The sequence below is a fragment of the Anastrepha ludens genome, chromosome 2 (assembly GCF_028408465.1).
Source record: "Anastrepha ludens isolate Willacy chromosome 2, idAnaLude1.1, whole genome shotgun sequence".
Taxonomy (NCBI): Eukaryota; Metazoa; Arthropoda; class Insecta; order Diptera; family Tephritidae; genus Anastrepha; species Anastrepha ludens.
Genome location: NC_071498.1, coordinates 44840632 through 44860028, shown reverse-complemented (window position 1 = coordinate 44860028; position 19397 = coordinate 44840632). Strand labels below are relative to the sequence as shown.

The following is a 19397-nucleotide window of genomic DNA, read 5'->3' as shown; positions in this document are numbered from 1 at the left end:
TATCAAGAGGGAGGCGAGTGATAGTGCCCTCTCCCTCTATTTTTTCTGCTTTACAATTCCCTGGTATGCCACTTTGGCCTGACACATCCGGACATACCAGGAGTACATTTTCTTCACTACAGGTAGAGTGGTGAAGCCTGGCGAACCCGCCCACTAAAGGTAGTCTTATCGCTGATATCTCTAATAAATTTTCATTCCATGAATATATTTAGTAATCGGATACAAATCACTACCTATCGTATACGAAAATCTCCAGTTGGCTCTTGAGACCCAAGTAGTACTGGCACAACTATGTTCTATTGTTCTAATATTATATATTGCAGCAGCTCAATCTTCCTCTCGTCCAGGACAGATCGCAACATACTAAACGTATGTGCAATCTGTGCAGAAGCTATATATTAAAAAAAAAATTATTGGCGCGTACACTTCTGTTAGGTGTTTGGCCGAGCTCCTCCTCCAATTTGTGGAGCGCGTCTTGATGTTGTTGACAAATTGTTTTTATGAGGAGTTTTTCATGGCAGAAATACACTCGGAGGTTTGCCATTGGGCAGCACCCAATGGAGCAAAGATCTAGCCAGGGCTAGCTAGACTAAGCCCTGCCCTGCTAAAATAGCAACAGCTGTATGGCCTAAATTGCGCTTAAAGCATTAATTGAGCCCTGGATCAGCGACTGCCAATCACTTCTTAAAGAAATAAATAGCCAATTGAAGCTAGTACTCTATTGTTCTCATATCGGTTGGTAGACTCATTTCACATTCAGTAGAATAATAAATAATATAAATAAAGACTGCATTTTATCACTTCTAGCAATTCTAATGACTTTGCAAAATAACTGTGGCGTAAAACACATAACTGAATACAAGAATGATGATAAGTTTTCGTAGAATCAAATTCTTAGTTCATACGCCTGATATTCATCTTCTTTCTTTCAGCAAATGGTATAGTGAATTGGAGCGCGCACATCGCAAGGGACGTAAGCCTCTACTGCGGAATGCTATACTTCGCACTTTCTGGCTACCCGCTGTGATTGACGGCGCCATATCGCTTATTTACATCGTAATTAAGTAAGTTTCCGAGTTTATTTAATATGTTAAACAGATTGCACCCTCTTGAATTATCCACATATGTATTGTATGTATGTATGTATGCTCAAATGCTATTCTTTGTTTACATTTGCAGATCTCTTATACCAGCCGTGCTAGCGCAATTGCTGATGCAGTTTCAGAAATCAGTTGGACCCACCTCAATTCGCATGACGAATGCCACAACCGCCGATGCGATAGTAAATGCAACAAGTCGCGCAGCTCGTTCCATTGATTCAGTAATGAAAAATATGTCATTGTTATCATTGGTTACAGATATTGGTATGGGTGCGGGCAGTGGCGGAGGTGAGTGTGTACATAAATAGGCTTAGCTAGTACAACTCGACATAGATCACTATGTACTCGTGCACTTTCAAAAACCAAATATAACATGGTAAATAAATATTTAGTTGTGCTACAGAATGTGCGAAACGTGGTGCGATTAGTGGCTGTAATTGTTCTCTCTTAGAGCATGTGGCTGTTGCTGCGCGTCAATGAACAACAGACAAAGCAATACATTTGCAACTTTTCAGTTGCATTCCAATTAGCCGTTCATCAATTGAATGGTTGACTGAACTGATTGTGTGTGACAATACATTTTCATTGTTATTGTTGGTTTCTATTCTCTTTGAAAGATTTATAAGACGTCTTTTATTCTTGCAGCGTCGTCTAACACGATTGATGTCACCGGAAAGCCTACGACTGAACCATTTTTGTTTGCTGATAACTCTTCTCTGGCGACGAAACATGCAGAGTTGGCAGCTTTCGATGATCCGATTTTACATATTTGGAATGATGTGTATTGGCTGGGTTCTATTTTGGTAACATCTACACTACTTGGCTGCTTTCTTATTCATCATGTAGATTTGCGGCAGAGATTGATGGGTGCGCGCATGCGTATTGCTTGCTGCTCGCTGATCTACAGGAAGGTGAGTGCGCAATGATAAGAAGCGTAGAGCTGAAGGCGAGTAAGTTTGTATGGAATGTTTTTTTTTCTACCTCGTTACTAGCTGATTCGGATAAAATTATAAAAAAAAAGGTGGGCATAGTTCTTCAATGCATCTGCATTGTTGAACACATGAAAACATGAATTAGAAATATATAATTTTTTTAATATTTATATGAATTTTAATGTATTTTATATTATCTTTTTAATGTAAGCCATTATGATTAAACATCTGTATATACCTTTCAGACTCTTCGTCTCTCGATGCGATCTGCTGGACAAACACCTGCTGGTTATCTAATCAATTTGCTCTCTAACGATGTAAATCGTCTTGATTATGGCTTCATATACATGCACTGGATCTGGATTATGCCATTGAATGCCATGCTAATTTGTTATCTCATTTGGCTGCGCATTGGTTGGGCTGCAGTTGTTGGTGTGGTTGGTCTCTTACTTAAAACCATACCCGTACAAACTGGCTTCAGTAACTTGGCTTCAAAGTTGCGCATGAAAATCGCCGAACGCACCGATGCTCGCGTTGGTATCATGAATGAATTGGTGCAGGGAATACAGGTGATTAAAATGTATGCCTGGGAGAAACCCTTTCAGGTTGTTGTCGGTGAGGCGCGTCGACGTGAAATCAAACAAATTCGTTATGCTTCATATTTGCGTGGCTTCTATTTGAGTACAATGGTGTTCACTGAACGTTCCACACTCTACATAACCATTGCATCGGCGGTGCTTATGGGAAATCAAATTTCAGCAGATATTGTTTTCTCGGCGGCTAGTTACTACAATATATTGCAATTGGTTGCAGCCATTTGGTATCCACTCGCTGTGTCCTTTGGTGCCGAGGCGCTAGTTTCCCTAAAACGCGTTGAATCGTTCCTGCTGCAAGAGGGGCATGATGAGAAGGCTATCGGCCTCACGCACCGAAAGACGAAGCCTAAAGGGGACGAGCGTGATGCCGCCACAGCCATTGTACTCAAACAGGTGAATGCAAATTGGGATTTGACGAAACCGCAGCACACGTTACAGGACATAAATTTGGAGATCAAGAGAGGCCAATTGTGCGCGGTTATCGGGCCTGTGGGTGCCGGCAAGGTACACTTACTTGTATATCATTAAACTAAGATCTGGGCTAAATATTTAAAAACACTCGTTTTTCCTAGAGTTCATTGCTGCAACTGCTGCTGTCCGAACTACCAATCACCGATGGCGAAGTTGTTATTCAAGGCGAACTTTCGTATGCTGCTCAAGAGCCATGGCTATTTACAGGTACTGTGCGTAACAACATATTGTTCGGTGAGTCGTACGATCGCAAACGTTATCATGAGGTGACGAAATGTTGTGCGCTCTCTACGGATTTCCAGCAATTGGCCAATGGGGACAAGACTATTGTGGGCGAGCGAGGAGCATCACTGTCGGGTGGCCAACGTGCGCGTATCAGGTGAGTTGCTGGTACACTTTTTCCAGACCTAGCCTTCAGACAACTACATAAGTATTTTAAAAGTATTTGTTGCGCGTTCCACTTAGTATGCTGTGGGCGAAAATATCTCGCGCTAATGAATTCGGAATGGAATTGTGGGTATCCGGAAGTTTTCCAGGCAATGAGAATAGGAAGAGAAAGATAGGGTGGGAAATCAATGCATCTCTACAAACCTCCGAAATGTTTTTAAGAATCTTAACAGTTTGTCGAGAGAAAGACATGTAGCTCGCCCATTCTCTATACATTCGATCCAAAAGCGTACTATCCAGGTCTGGCGAAAGCCGGACAGCGGCGGAGAATATTCTATGTAATATTCTCATCCTTCAAACAAAATGTACACAGTGGATCGTCAATGGTGCGCTTATTGAATATGCTTAATGCTAGACACATATCTTCAAAATTTATTCATACACACTCTGAACAATTATTGAGGAAACTCTAGCGGGGCTCAAAGTACCATGACTCCGAAAGAACCACGACAATGTACTGCAAAAACCACAACAACGAGTCCCGCAATTTGAATGGCTAGTGTCACTCAGCTACCTTCTTTGGATTGGTTAACTGATGATGCACAGAAATAGCCACTGTACTCGAGTGGCTATCAGAAGGCCTTAAACTATTCATATATTCACCGAGAAATAACAATTAACACCTTCATGAGCTTCCGCCTTGGGAGCGCTCTTATCACCTTCTTTTGAAGATGAAAAGCTCGAGTTGTCTGTTGATGATGTAGCAGCTTACCAAACACTGACTGGGTCAGTAAGACCATCTTCCAACAGCGTTTGATCAGAGGGAAAGGGGTGTTAGATTAGTTAGTTTGAGGATGAAGTGAAGAGAAGGTTAGTATCAAGCACGCATGTATCTTTACAAATAGAAGGAAATGTAACTGCTGTAGTGTATCTCAGTAAATCGGAGCTATTAACAGTCGAGCCCGAGTTGTCTCGTGAGGCAAGTTTGAGATCATTGAAGCATTTTCTCTGGCTAACTTATGAGAAACCTAATTTTTAGTTTCTATTTAGAGCTCTGCATTCCCTTAGCAGTTTTGATTTCTTTCGAAAAATGTAATATTTCTGACAACTAAAAGCGAATAGTGCATTTTTGAATGCCTCGTCTCCCGAATAGCTTTTTGATCATTCAACCTTTAATATTTCTTATGATCGTTGTGAATGTTGTTAGAAATTGCATTACAGTTTTGTAGGCAAACATAGTTTCATAAACGTAGAATCAGCAGTAGGCGATTCTTTTAGACAGTTATGGCTGGGAGGTTTCGCGAATTCGCTCATGGGCAGTGCACTAAATCGCAAAAGGTTTAAGTAGGTATCTGCTATGACTAGGCATCCAGAGTTCTCAGCATGCTGCATCCCATTACTTCTGCGCCTTTCTTCGCGCTTTCGGCTCTAAGCAGCTGGATTCCCGGCATTCATTTAGATTTTATTTTTTTAAAAGCCTTTTTTAAAGTAAAAGAAATATAATCTCAGTGAATATGAGAATGAACATTTGGAATGGATAAAAATCAGGAAATCTGTTGAAATGCAAGGAAAAATTAATGGAAATATTATCCTGCAAAAATTCTGTGATCCCAAAATTGAAGCTCAGTAGCCCCAAAATTTCGAGATTTTTTAAAGAACACAGCAATAAATTCCTTATCTGTGACTAAACAGAAAGCACTGAGCAAACTATGCACATGGAGCCTATTCTACGAGTAGTACATTTTTCTATACATTCATAAAAGTCACGTATTAGCCAATTTTAGTAATTGCAAAACTTTATTATCCAAAACTACATTCTCATTAAGTAAATTGAATAGAATCCCTAAACTATTAACGGAATCCCGAATAACTAATAAATTTTACTTTTTCTTCCAGTTTGGCACGTGCCGTTTACAAGCCCGCCTCTATTTACTTGCTTGATGATCCCTTAAGTGCTGTGGATGCACACGTCGGTCGCCATCTCTTCGACGAAGTGATTGGCCCACGCGGTCGTTTGGCTAACGAAAAAGCTACACGTGTTCTAATTACACATCAAGTACACTTCCTCACCGAAGCCGATTGGGTTGTGATTATTGAGAATGGACGCATTTCACGCCAAGGTACCTACGAGGAGTTATCTAATAGTGATTTGGATTTTGCTAAATTACTTGAACGCATAAAAGAGGAAGAAGATGTTATGGAAAGTGAAAACGAATCTGTTTTATCACATGACTCGACCACTTACGAAGATGAGGACATTCCCTATATTGATGGTGTGCGTGATGGATATCAACCTTTGCGTCGCGCCAGCGCCAACGATGGTTCATTGACACGCAAATCGAATAGCCTGGCCTTGAGTTCGGAGCCGGATCTTTCCGAAGACTCAGGTTTAGCTGAGGATCAAGCAAAGGGTGGTGTTTCCGGACGCGTATGGTGGGAGTATTTCCATGCTGGCAGCAGTCTGTGTGGTCTAATTTTCTTGACTCTCATAATGTTGTTGTCGCAGGTGGTTTGCAGTGGTTCTGATTACTTTGTGAATATTTGGACGCAGGAGGAATATTTGCGTTCGATTAATAAGCCGACAACTTTTACCACGTACGAGTGTTTGTATATTTATGGTGCACTTATTATTGCTGTTGTTGTGGTAAGTAGGAAATTTTGATGAAAAGCAATAACGAAAATAGTTTTGCGAAATAAAGAACCATTATTATATTATATACTAATTAATCGTAGCTATCTAAACACATTTGACAATTCACTTCAGACGTCACAACACGTGGTAAACTGCATTAAAATTCTGACTAAAAGTTTTGAACTTTTATGATTATTTGCCGAATATTTATGAACTTTGTACAAAGTTTGAAATTTGCGTTGTATGGTTTTGTGGCGTGCGTCTTGATATTGTTCCACAAATGGAGGAAGCTACAGTTTCAAGCCAACTCCGAACGGCAGATATTTTTTATGAGGAGCTTTTTCATGGCAGAAATACACTCGGAGGCTTGCCAATGCCTGCCGAGGAGTGGCCGCTATTAAAAAAAATGTTTCCTTCATTTTGGTGTTTCACCGAGATTCGAATCTACTTTCTCTCTGAATTCTTAGTGGTAGTCACGCTCCAACTTATTCGGCTTCGGCGGCCGCCAAGAAGATATATATAAGTACAGGGTGGCGCACGAATCGTGCTACAAAAACAAAACGTAATAACTTTTTTTCTAATCAATGTATTTAACTTTTTGTTTTTTTATTGTATAGATAATTCAATTTTATTTTATGTAACTAATTAGTTTTGAAAATAATAGAACGTAAATGACCTCCATGCTCATTCACGCATATGCGACACCTGATGAGAAAATTGTTCATTGCGCACTGAAGGGTTGAAGTCGGGATCGCCTCAATTATTGTTGTGATGGACTGCTTCAATTCAGTCAAATTACTTGGTTTTGCTTTATACACCTCTTGTTTGAGATAACTCCATAAAAAAAAAATCTGGTGCAGTGAGGTCAGGTGACCTTGGGGGCCAGCGGAAAGTGGAATTTCTGGATATCAATTTATTTCTAAATTTTCGTTGGAGCTCCTCCATAACCGGTCTGGCTATATGTGCAGTTGCTCCATCTTGCTGGAACCAAATGCTGTTAAAAGGGATACGTCTTCGCCGCAGTTCTGGATAAAAAAACTCCTTCAACATGTTTAAATAACGGTCCCCATTTACAGTCGCTGTTACACCGTTTTCTTCGAAGAAGTATGGCCCGACAATGCACCTTGATGAAACTGCGCACCACACTGTGACTCGTTCTGGGTGCAGTTCCATCTCATGGAGTATTTGCGGATTTGATTGACTCCATATACGGCAATTTTGCTTGTTTACATTGCCGTTTAGATCAAAATGGGCCTCATCAGACATAAGCAAGCAATTTATGAAGTTGTTGTCTTCTTCGGCCATTTCAATAATTTTTTGGCAAAATTCCAGGCGAATAGGCAAATCCAGAGGGTTTAATTTGCTTGTGATTTGAACTTTGTACGGAAACAAGTTTAAGTCATCATGAACTATCCGCTGCAATGACCGTCTGCTAACTCCAATTTGCGCCGACAAATTACGAGTCGAAACTCTTGGATTTGCCTGAATTGACGATGCTACAGCCGCGATTGTGGCTTCGACCCGAACATGGGGATCTCGATGGTACGGTCTGCGTGCGATGCTTCCAGATTCAGCAAACATGTTCACCAGCCTCATAATGGTCCATCTGCTCGGGGGAGTGCCGCCAAACTCCCGCCTAAATTCCCTTTGGACGAAAATGATGGACTGCAAAGCATGGTACCGCTGCACTATCCAAATCCTCTTTTCGGTATCCCAAGCCTCCATTTTTTGTAAATCTAAATACTAATCTGCAAAATAAAAAAAAAAAAGCCGATTACTCACACAGAAAAAAAGTTATTACGTTTTGTTTTTGTAGCACGATTCGTGCGCCACCCTGTATATGTACATATAAGTACGTACGTATGTACAGGATGGTCCATATAGAGGTTCCTTTTTACAAATAAAAAAAAAAAACTTAACAAAAATCAAATTCCATTATTTGTGGAATAGTATATTATTCACCTCGGCTGGCTTCCCAGTGGGAAATACCGCTAGACCCAGTTTTCGATGACCTTGGTGGCGATTTTTGGCTCAATCTCACTAATGGCTTGCTCGATATTCACATTAAGGGCCTGAATCGTTCAAATTGATTACGCACTTACCATCAATCCTTAACAACAACGCACAAAAAATTCTAACAGCGTCAAATCGAAACTCAGAGCTGACCAATTGCCATCGCTTAGACGGCTAATAACACGATTATCGAGCTTGGTGCACAAAAGATCGTTTGTGGCGTTTGTTACATGGCATGGGGCGCTACTCTAAAAGATGGTCCAAGTCCATGTCTTCAATTCCGGAAAAGATGATTTTTCATTTTAGGATTCACAAAATTCATTTTGGAAATAAGTTTGCAATATTTTTCAAAGTTGTTCAAGCATAAATCGATTTCTTTCGTTCCGCGGAGATATCGTACTGATTTTCAGTGAAGATTTTCAGCGGGTAAGAGCTGCCACTGTCAAAGTAACATATGATTGAAATAGAAAACTTTAGGGGTCACCCTATATATAATATATGCAGCATAACGAGAAGCAGGCAAGGCTGCAATTCTTTTTTTTTGTTTTGCTTATTGTTTGAGATCGGCAAGTAATTTTTTATATAAGTATATTTTGGCACGCTGAATCCCACCTTCTCGGTCCGGAAATTTGAAATTTTGCGATTTTAAAAAAGAGATTTACATTTACTTGAATTTTGACCCCGTAAAAGCGGGCCCAAAAATACCCGAGTAGTCATTTTTATGAGTTTTGCTCATAATAATTTGCAATTCAATCGTTAGCGCTGGACCTTAAGGGGTTAGCCCCATTTTATTCAAAAGTACTTACTTTTTTTAGAACGTTCATCGTGTTATTGTTATTGCAGTGTAAGATTCAAGCTCGAATAAGGAGTATACGTGGAAAATCTCTACGAAATAAGTTTTTTTTAGAAAAGAGTGTAAGAAAACGCCCAAAAACACATTTTCACGGGTTCTTACTTCCAATTTTCCCAAAACCATGACGTGATAGGCTCTTTTGGACCACAAAATAGTAATCCATAATACAATAACAAAAAAAAAAAAACGTTTAAATCTATGTTTTTTGAGGTAATGGCAACCTGATATCCCTATAGAACTAATTTTAAAGCATATTTTTAATCCAAATAATGCAATAGCTTACTCACATCACTTATTTTTTCCACTCTTCCATACAGATGACCGTCTTCCGTGGCTACCTCTTCTTCAAAATCTGCATGCATGCGTCCAAAGTGCTACACGATCGTATGTTCGGCAGCATACTTCGTGCGACGATGCGTTTCTTCGACACAAATCCCTCCGGTCGGATTTTGAATCGTTTCTCCAAAGATATGGGTGCCATTGATGAATACCTACCGAAGGCTATAATGGATTTCATACAAATTGCGCTGGTCATGTTTGGCATATTAATTGTAATCACTATAATCAATCCCTTGCTGTTGGTAGCTATTTTGATAGTGGCTATCATCGATTATTGGGTGTTGCAATTGTATTTACGACCATCGCAGGATCTTAAGCGCTTGGAGGGTATATGTGAGTATGGGGATGGGGGGCTCAAACAAAAGCATTATTTCGATTTGCTTATCTTTACTGCTTTAGGTCGCAGTCCTGTCTTTTCGCATCTCTCAGCAACACTCACCGGCATTGCAACGATACGCGCGCGCGAATTGCAAGATATTGTGGTGAAGGAATTTGACAGTCTGCAGGATGTGCATAGCGCAGTGTGGCAGCTGACAATGGCCTCGAATACGGCGCTGGGTTTGTGGTTGGACTGTGTCAGCTGTTGCTTTCTTACCGCGGTGACTTTCAGTTTCACGTTGCTTGACAGTCGTAAGTGCTAAATAAATCGAATACATACAGTAGCCCATAGTTATGTATCTATTGTCACTTAGAAACATTCAGCGGCAACGTGGGTTTGGCCATCTCTCAAGCCATGATTCTCACTGGCATGGTGCAGTACGGCGTGCGTCAAGTGGCCGAATCTTTGCAGCAGATGACCAGCGTGGAGCGTGTGCTGCAATATACCGAACTCGAACAGGAATCCGAAATTACCAAGTTGCCTCCGAGCAGTTGGCCCACACACGGGCAGGTAGAATTCAAGGACTTGTCGCTGCGTTACGATCCTAACAATCCACCAGTTTTGAAGCATTTGAATATTACCATCGAACCCAGCTGGAAAGTGGGCGTTGTGGGACGTACAGGCGCCGGTAAGAGCTCGCTTATAGGTGCGCTCTTCCGCCTCTCAAATCTCGAAGGTGACATTCTCGTCGACGGTATTGAAACGGGTAGTATTTCGCTGGAGGTGCTGCGTTCAAAAATTTCGATTATACCACAAGATCCAGTGCTTTTCTCCGCTACCATACGCTATAACTTGGATCCGTTCGATAAGTATGGTGATGCTGATTTGTGGCGCGCGCTAGAAGATGTATGTAAAATGGCTGCATGCCACCATTTTTTTTTTGTAAATTATCAAGCTTAAATGTATTTTAGGTTGAACTAAAAGGTGCCATACCGGGCTTGGACTACATGGTGACACAACGTGGCAGCAATTTCAGTGTGGGCCAACGTCAGCTGCTGTGCTTGGCGCGTGCCATATTACGTAATAATAAAGTGCTGGTACTAGATGAGGCCACCGCTAATGTGGATCCACAGTACGTATTGAAACCAGTTTGATTTTTTAAATAACATTTAGTTATTTTGTCTGCACCTTTTTGTGCTCACCTAGAACTGATGGTCTCATACAAACCACCATTCGCACCAAATTCAAGCACTGCACTGTGCTAACTGTAGCACATCGTCTACACACAGTCATGGATTCGGATCGTATACTCGTTATGGATGATGGGCGCGCACGCGAATTCGACATACCGCATTTGCTGCTGAAAAAACACGGTGGCGCATTGCGACAAATGGTGGACGCTACTGGTGCTGAAGCGGATGCACTAAAGAAACTCGCCAGCGAATCTTATAATAAGATGCAGCGCGCGTGAGTTGAGGGTGTAAGTGTGGTCTCGCAGAAAAGAAATTCACGCAGGCACACCGGCACACACTTGTAGGAGGTGCCTATGCAGCATTTTGATGTGTTGAAATGTGAAAGAAAGTGGGTTTACAGATGAGTGGAAGTGAAGAAGTAGAGTAGTTTATGAAATTAAAACTGCCTTTATCAAATGGTATCTTGTTTTGGGAAGTTTACCATTAGTATGCATATAATTAATCAAATCAAAGAAAGCACTGAAATATGCGACTCCATACCGTTTGTTTTTTAGCTAAGTTTATTTTTTAACCCTTTTTGTTTTATTTCTCGTATTTTAAAGCAATTTTTAAAGCAACTTTTAACATTTTAAGCAAATGGATATGTCCTGTCAATATTTTTTTATTTCCGCAGGTCTATTCTGCACTTTTACAAAATTTTTTTTAGTGTTTCGAGGACAATTGTTACCGATAATTTAGTTACCGCTATTTTAAGTGGCTTGGAGGCTCGGGAATAACGCCAAAACCGTCGGTGTTTATTTAAATTTTGGAATTAAGACAAATCTGTAAAAATCTACTTAAACAATTAGAAATATTTAGCCTTCTTTTGAATTGAAAACGCCTTCAAACTTTATTCCTATCATAAATTTTACTCTAAGAGTATTATCGGCAATAAAATGTGTATCATCTGTAGTTCGGCGGACGCCGTAGCCAAATAGATTGCATAAAATTTGCGAAAATTCGACAAATTTTCATCAAAATTTCAAACTTTTTACTCAGAACTTTTAGAAAAATTTCGAGTATGCAGCTTTAGTGGTCATTTTGGTATGATAAAGTGCAAGTTGCAAGTAGACAAAAAATCAGGCTAATTTTTGAGAATTTTTTTTGGATTTGGTCTTGCGCATTTTCTCTACTCAAAATTTTTTTTATACGGAAGAAAGCACCCAACAACGTCAGCAGAAAAAACCTCATAGATTTTTTAACTAAATACTTGAAACTTGCACCATAATATATTGTACTAAAAATTAATGATCTGTAGAACTGCATATTTGAAATTTTTCTAAAAACTCTAAGTAAAAAGTTTGAAATTTTTATAAAAATTTGCCCGGTTTCTATAAGTTTTATAAAAAATTTAAAACTTTGATTTATATGCTAGTTGTTGTAGGATGCACAATATTTTTATAAAAAATAATTGAAATTATGCAATCAATAAATAAAAAGGCAAAACTTATCAATATGTGATGTACACTTTATTTTGAAGCAGACAAGCTTCTAAACGTAGGTTTCGCCAACTTTTTTTATACATATTAGATGCTACTTTCCAAGGGAGATGTCCCACACTCTTTTTAATATAATATTTAATATGATGTAGTAAGGTAGCATTGATAAAATATGTCTACATGCCACATCACAGAAATATGACGTATGAAAATTTCATTTTTTATAGAAAGCGTCATGCTCCCTTTACCATTAAGCACAATTTTTCTCCATTGGTATGGAATTTATAATATCTGCCTTACACCAAAGCTCAGTACTCTATCACAAATAATTTCAGAGACATGCAGTATGCAAATTTAAGTTAGTATGGTCACTATGCGTCATAACATTTTTTTTTGCCTAAGACATTTGGAAGCCCTTGCAGAATCCATAACCAAAATTTCAACAAAATTGGTTCTCAAGTTTTGTGAACAGACTGGCAGAAAAATGGCTTTCAAAATATACACTCCATTAAATAACTATACTAAATAACTAAGACCAATATGCAAGTTTTAACAATTCACTTGTCTTTCATTTATCTTTAATAATTTTTTTATGGAAATATTGTTCATTGTTCTACATATAAACCCAAGTTTCAACTTTATTCAAATAAAATTAAGTAACAAGCTTTCATCAAAATGTCGCACTTTTTAATCGGGACCTATAGAAAAACTTCGGCCGTTAAATTTTGTTATAATAAAGTGTAAGTTTCAAATGGCTCCAAAATTGCGTTGATTTTTGGCAATTTTTTTCTGGCGGGCTTTCCTCCTTCTTTCAAGGAGAAAGAATTCAAAAGGGAATGCTACATTTAAAAAAAAAAAGTTCTAATATTACGTCAACTTATTAACAAAAGGGTGATCAGTTTGGAGGCATTGGATTTTAAATTGGAATAACCGAATATTCAAATTAATTGTGCAATCTTTATTATTTTTGTGTAGAACCATTCATGACATTATTTTTTAAAGATAATCCCTTTCAAATATTGGCCGCAACTCCGCCATAATTCTGATGACCGAATTAAACATCAATCAATGACTCACTGAAGGACTTCCGTTTTTATTCACAAAGCATTTAGACGTCACATACCCCTACAAATAAATATCCAAAAGTGTGATATCACACGATTTTGGTGGCCAATACACTGGTCCGACACGAGAGATAAATTACTCACCGAAACGACGACGCAGTAAACAACCAAATGTTGTGGAGAACATGGGCTTCAGTTTCCGGCATGAAAAATTCGGTTTTATAGCGTTCGCCATTCACTGTTACATTGGCGCCAGTCTCGTCTTTGAAGAAATATAAATTAATGATTTCTCCAGCCAACAACCCGCACCAAACGGTTGCTTTCAATGGATATAATGGCTGTTCTTGAATGGCTTCGGCTTGCTCTACATCCCAAAAATGGCAATTTTGCTTATTGACATGGCCATTAAGCCGAAAATGGGCCTCGTCGCCGTACACCATAAGTTGGTCTGAGCGCGCGATGAACACTTTTCGCAGAGCTTCGATTTTCGTAATACAATTTTAAGATTTGTAAACGTTGTTGAGGCGTAAGTCTGCCAATGATGAAATGTCGATGAATACTGAAAAAAATTATGTACTTAGTTTGACAGTACTCCCGCGTGATCTGTAAAAAACCGTATTAGAAAAAGTGCCTCAAATCTGATCACCCTTATTACGCCAAATTCACTGAGGAGTGTTTGGCGCAACCTTCTGTACAATCTCAAGCTTGCTATTATTACTTGCTGAAACAATTTCACCATACTCTACGCTATCAATGCGTTAAGGTTGAAATTACAATGATTATTATTTGCTATATCGTCGGCCGGGACGCAAAGTGCCGAAACGAACAATTTTCGGTAACAAAATTTGCCTCGTACAAAATCTATGTTAACGTGAATACTAATTCATACTGCCCTAAAATCTCGTTTGACAATAAAATAAATAAATACCTAATCGTTATATTGTAGTATAGTGTAAAAGTGGTTCGCACTTCTCTTAGACGGACAAAAGCTGGCTGACGGTGAGTACCGGCCCAAGGTAGGTTTCACTTTTTTTGTTAGATTCTTTTTTGTTTTTAAAATTTTGTTTTGAAAAATTTGCTAGGAATCGTTCTGTATAATCCTCAAAAATCCTATATCAATTAAATGTTTGGTTTCAAAACTTTTGTTTCTGAATCGTTGGAATAAATATAATTAATTTATTCTTATTTATAATTGAAAAATAGGAAACAATTAATCAAAAATATTATGGAAATGTATAGAGAAATGCAGAAAGAGCCTGAATTACTTTACTTACAAAGGCAATCAATCATAAATTCAGTTTCGAATATACGAAATAGTTTTACGCAGCACAAAAAGCGAGTTTTCGAAAAATTTATTTAAAAAATTTATTAGGTAATTTATGTATATGAATTTTATTCGAGTTAAACATATACCAAGTCTTGCCTTAATAGCTACCTACATATGTATGTAAAGGGTGGTTAAATTTCAAAGGCCGATGTTGAATCTGGACCACACCTAAACGTCAACGACACCGTTGGACTTCTTTCTTTGGGGTTATTTGAAAGAAAAGATGTACGTCGATAAGCCAGCAACAATTCAAGAGCTAAAGGATGAGATAATTCGGCACATTAACGGCATAGAACCTCAATTATGCCTCAGCGTCAGCGAAAATTTGGACCTTCGGATGGAGGTGTGCCGCCGAGGCCGCGGCGCCATTTGGCCAATATTTTACTTCATACGTAACTGAGCCATACCAATATTATCATAATAAAGAGAAATGACAACAATTTACTACAACAATTGTATTTTATTCAAAATCAACACCGGCCCTCGAAACTTAACCACCCTTTATAATAATTTTGAAAAGTTGAAACACATTTTATTTCTTGTGATGACCCGAGTTCGTATTTTAGAATACAATTTTCAATTTACTTTCGTCTTTCTGAAAAAAAAAACATAAAAATCAGGGTGGCAGAAAAACAGTTTTTTCTTCTTGATGTTACCCCTTCCCCATAAACAATTTTTTTTTCTTCGCGATGTTACGCCTTCCTTCACAAATGTCCAAAATTTATAAAAATGTTAAAAATTGAAAGCAAAAAACAAAAAATAAAACGTGTATCTCGTGTTTTTTTTTTTTTTGTTTTGGTATAATTTTTTGGACATTTGTGAATAAATGTTTGAAGAGGGGAAGATTAAATAGAATCTGTAAACATTTTATACATAATTTATGGAAAAATACGTTTTTCGTCTTCTGATTCAATGATAATTTTCAAAGCGTTGACAGCACGCGCAAATATTAAATAAACAAATACAATTAAAAATAAAAATAAAGAAATAAATAAGTAAATAAAAATTAAAAGTAGAAAATAGAAAAAAATAAAAAAAATAAATAAAAAATAAATAAAATATATTAATACAAAAGTAAAAGAAAATAAATATAAAGAAATTAAAAAAAGTGTGTAAAATTTTTTGCCATTCAACAAGCTTGGGGGGGAGAAAAACACTTTTTAGGCCATCTCAATATACATATATATTTTTATAATATCACAAGGTGAAATATTACAAGATGAAATCCCTAATTGCATTGCAACAGGGAATATTTTTATTTAAAACTTGAAAACACGACTTTTTAAACGTAATATCGTTTGTTGGTGATCTACGAAGAAAGAAACAGAATTTGAATTTAAAAAATATATGTAAGTGTCACCTTGGCTCGAAATTCTTTTAGTTCATTTTACTAGGTCCAATAACACTGTGGAACAAATTCAGGTTAGCAAAAATTAGGTCCATTCTGAGAGTGGCGGGTGAAAATAGAGGCGAAATTAGAAGACCCGTATCGCGCCGTTTTTTTATGTTAGTTCGAATTTTTTTTAATCGGCCTTCGAAGTTTGCAGTCAAATGCCGATTTTCAGTATATTGTTTCATAAGTACCACACAAATTTTCGAAATCAATTTTTTCAAAAATTGTAATTGTTGCACAGGTCTCTAGCAATAATTTGGCTTTTACAGATTGAAAAAATATCAATATAGCCAAAAAACCATATAAACAATTTTGCTCCGATTTCGAACTTCGAAGGCCGTTTAAAAAAAATTCGAACTAACATAAAAAAACGGCGCGATACGGGTCTTCTAATTTCGCCTCTATTTTCACCCGCCACTCTCAGAATGGACCTAATTTTTGCTAACCTGAATTTGTTCCACAGTGTAATCGTAATGTAAAATACTCACAAATTTATTGCCAATTTACTAAAACTATCAACTAACTATCTTCCACTCTACTTCCCACTCGGCGCGCATTTCACACTGAGGAACGCTGCAAATCGAACTTCACAATCATTTACAACACAAAATGTAGCATTCTAGAATTTTATAGTAATTTTTAATTGTACTATACTTAGTACTTATATGAATGTACGTAAATATAATATTATCATTTTTTTTATAAATAAGCGATATTCATATGTGTACTATGTACTTATATGTACGTATGTACTGTAATAGTGTAATTTTAAACGGCAAAATAGCTTTAAGTGTTAATCATGTCATTTTAAAGAAAAAACTGTTACTTAAAGGTGTATTTTTTATAACGTGAGTGTACTGCAATGACCTTTTCTCAAATGTATGACCCTTTTTTTCTTTCAATCAATTTTTAATTTAATTATAAAATAAGTAATATTACGTTGTTGAAGTGTGAATTGTTATACCTATAGTAGCTTATTTCCATGGAAGGCTAATTATAGTTTATGTTTAACTGCTGTTAAACGACCAAATTTTCGTGCACTTATTGTATATCAAAGCTCGTAAATCCTCTTTTAGAGTGGAGTTAACCTAACCGAAAATGTTAAATTTGTTTTAGTAGTGATGCCATACTTTCAGTTGCAAACATTTTTACAGAATACCTACAGGCGCGCCCGAAATAGAAAAATGTGTTTCCTTTATTTTTTACATAAATATATATTTTTTATAATAAATGTAGCCAATACTCCTACTTTACGGAACTTACAAATACTGAGGAAGCAAATCAAAAGCATAAACTTTATATAAAAACACAGACAGTTCTGGGATCTATTGTCAGCAAACATCTAATGTAAACAAAAATTATAAACTGTTGTGTGCACTGATGCGCGCGGATGTAATAACCTGGTTAACTCCATTTTAATGAGAAGGTTTGGCATTTGCGGAACTTAAATAACAGAGCTCTTTACACTATCGTTAAGCCTTTAGTGGAAAAAAACTCTATATCACACAACAGTTTGTGAGGGACGAACAAACAAGTCTATTAAAAGCACTACCAAAGCCTTTTGGAAGAATTTTTTTTTTTCAAAATTTTTAAGAGCATCTATTTTGTAAGCTCGACTACTGTCGAAATGTGTACTTTAGATCTAGAAAAAAAATACTTACTTATTTTAAAAATTAAATTTTGCAATATTTCCATGGGGTTTGGTAAATTATGTAAAAAAAATGTTTAAATGATTTTGTAATTTACAAATAGTGTAAGATATTGCTAGCTTAAGTCTAGTACTAACTTCAAAGACGTGTAATTTCACCAGCAACATGCATTTGACTTGCCGTAAAATGTTTCTAGCAACATTAATTGTCGAATGAGAAGAAACGTCAAATGTATGAGCAGCGTTCCAATTGGCAAATCTTTTGCAAATTAATGCACATACATATATTGTATATTGACACAAAATATTTAAAGAAGATTTACTTGCATTCTTTGCGAAGACGCTTCACTTAAAAATGCCATATCTTTGGAGTATTCAAAATCAGGGCACTTCACTCGTAAACGAACTGGCAGTTTTCGCTCATTTTTAAATGACATGAGTATTTTGAATAGGTGTGAAAATATGCTTTCACGGCGTTGACTGAGTTCTACATACTTTGCCGTGGAATACATACGAAATGTCACGGCAATGAAATTTGTATGGATTTTGACCGCCATTCCACGTTCAACACGATCTTAATATTATACTATGCTTTAGAGTGGAAAGCTGTAAATTCGCGTATTCCAAGCTGAAACAACTCCAAAAGAGATCGATTCCACAACGTTGATGAAATGGTTTTTATTTTTTTAATCTTGGGACTTAACATTTTCGGTGATTATTTTGGACTTGGTAAAGTTGCTTATCACTGAATGGAAGCTATTAAAATTAAACGGGTGGTTCAACATTTTAGAAAACGATGCATTTTTCAACGCCTCCTATGTACATTAATAAATGTGGCTAAAAAACTTCTCACTTAGCAAATTCTCACTTTAAACTAAAGATATGAGTGATTACTTGTGGCCTTATTCTTTAAATAAACAATAGCTCAACATACTTTGATATGAAATGGCATGTCCTAATATTTTTTTTTCATATCTAAATAAATTTAATAAATTTATATTAGTAATTTTTATACTTGTATAAATTTACTTTGTCAGTTTTATAAAATAAAATAAAAATAAATAAAAGCAATCAAATATAAAAACAAGCCATTATGTATAATAATTCAGCGTTCTACCGCAAATCGGTTAGTTATTCATGGATAATAAAAGCGTTCAGAAAAAAATATTTTTTTCCTAACAAAACTGTGCAATTTTTAAGAAAAAAATATTTTCAGGAAACAAAAATATTTTAAAGAAAAGGTCTTAAAGTTATATTTCCAAGGAAAAACTACGAAACACAGCAACGACTAACTCTAACAGAATCGCAGAAGTGGAAAGCAAGCGACAACAAACAAAGTTATTAGCAACAGGCTGCCAGATCTACCAGGTGTGCAGAAGTAAAAAACAAGCGACGTCAAACGAAGTTATAAGCAACAGGCTGCCAGATCTACCAGAAAGCAAGCGACGTCAAACAATGTTGCTAGCTGCATGCTGCAAGATCTACCAGGTGTGCAGAAGTGGAAACCAAGCGACGACAAACAAAGTTATTAGCAACAGGCTGCCAGATCTACCAGAAAGCAAGCGACGTCAAACAATGTTGCTAGCTGCATGCTGCCAGATCTACCAGGTGTGCAGAAGGGGAAAGCAAGGGACAACAAACAAAGTTATTAG

General features: G+C 37.1%; 1 protein-coding gene across 1 annotated transcript in view; it reads left to right on the top strand.

Moving 5' to 3' along the window:
* The window catches only part of LOC128869931 (ATP-binding cassette sub-family C member 4), a 55537-nt gene extending 36697 nt beyond the window's left edge, over positions 1-18840 (top strand). Inside the window, exons 4-14 of the mRNA XM_054112533.1 lie at positions 933-1064; positions 1180-1388; positions 1746-2011; positions 2278-3132; positions 3201-3478; positions 5383-6130; positions 9302-9656; positions 9723-9953; positions 10016-10548; positions 10614-10774; positions 10849-18840. Coding sequence (XP_053968508.1) covers positions 933-1064; positions 1180-1388; positions 1746-2011; positions 2278-3132; positions 3201-3478; positions 5383-6130; positions 9302-9656; positions 9723-9953; positions 10016-10548; positions 10614-10774; positions 10849-11113 — 4033 coding nt within the window. The 3' untranslated portion in view covers positions 11114-18840. The remainder of the gene's footprint in view (positions 1-932; positions 1065-1179; positions 1389-1745; positions 2012-2277; positions 3133-3200; positions 3479-5382; positions 6131-9301; positions 9657-9722; positions 9954-10015; positions 10549-10613; positions 10775-10848) is intronic.
* Positions 18841-19397: the final 557 nt, after the last annotated feature.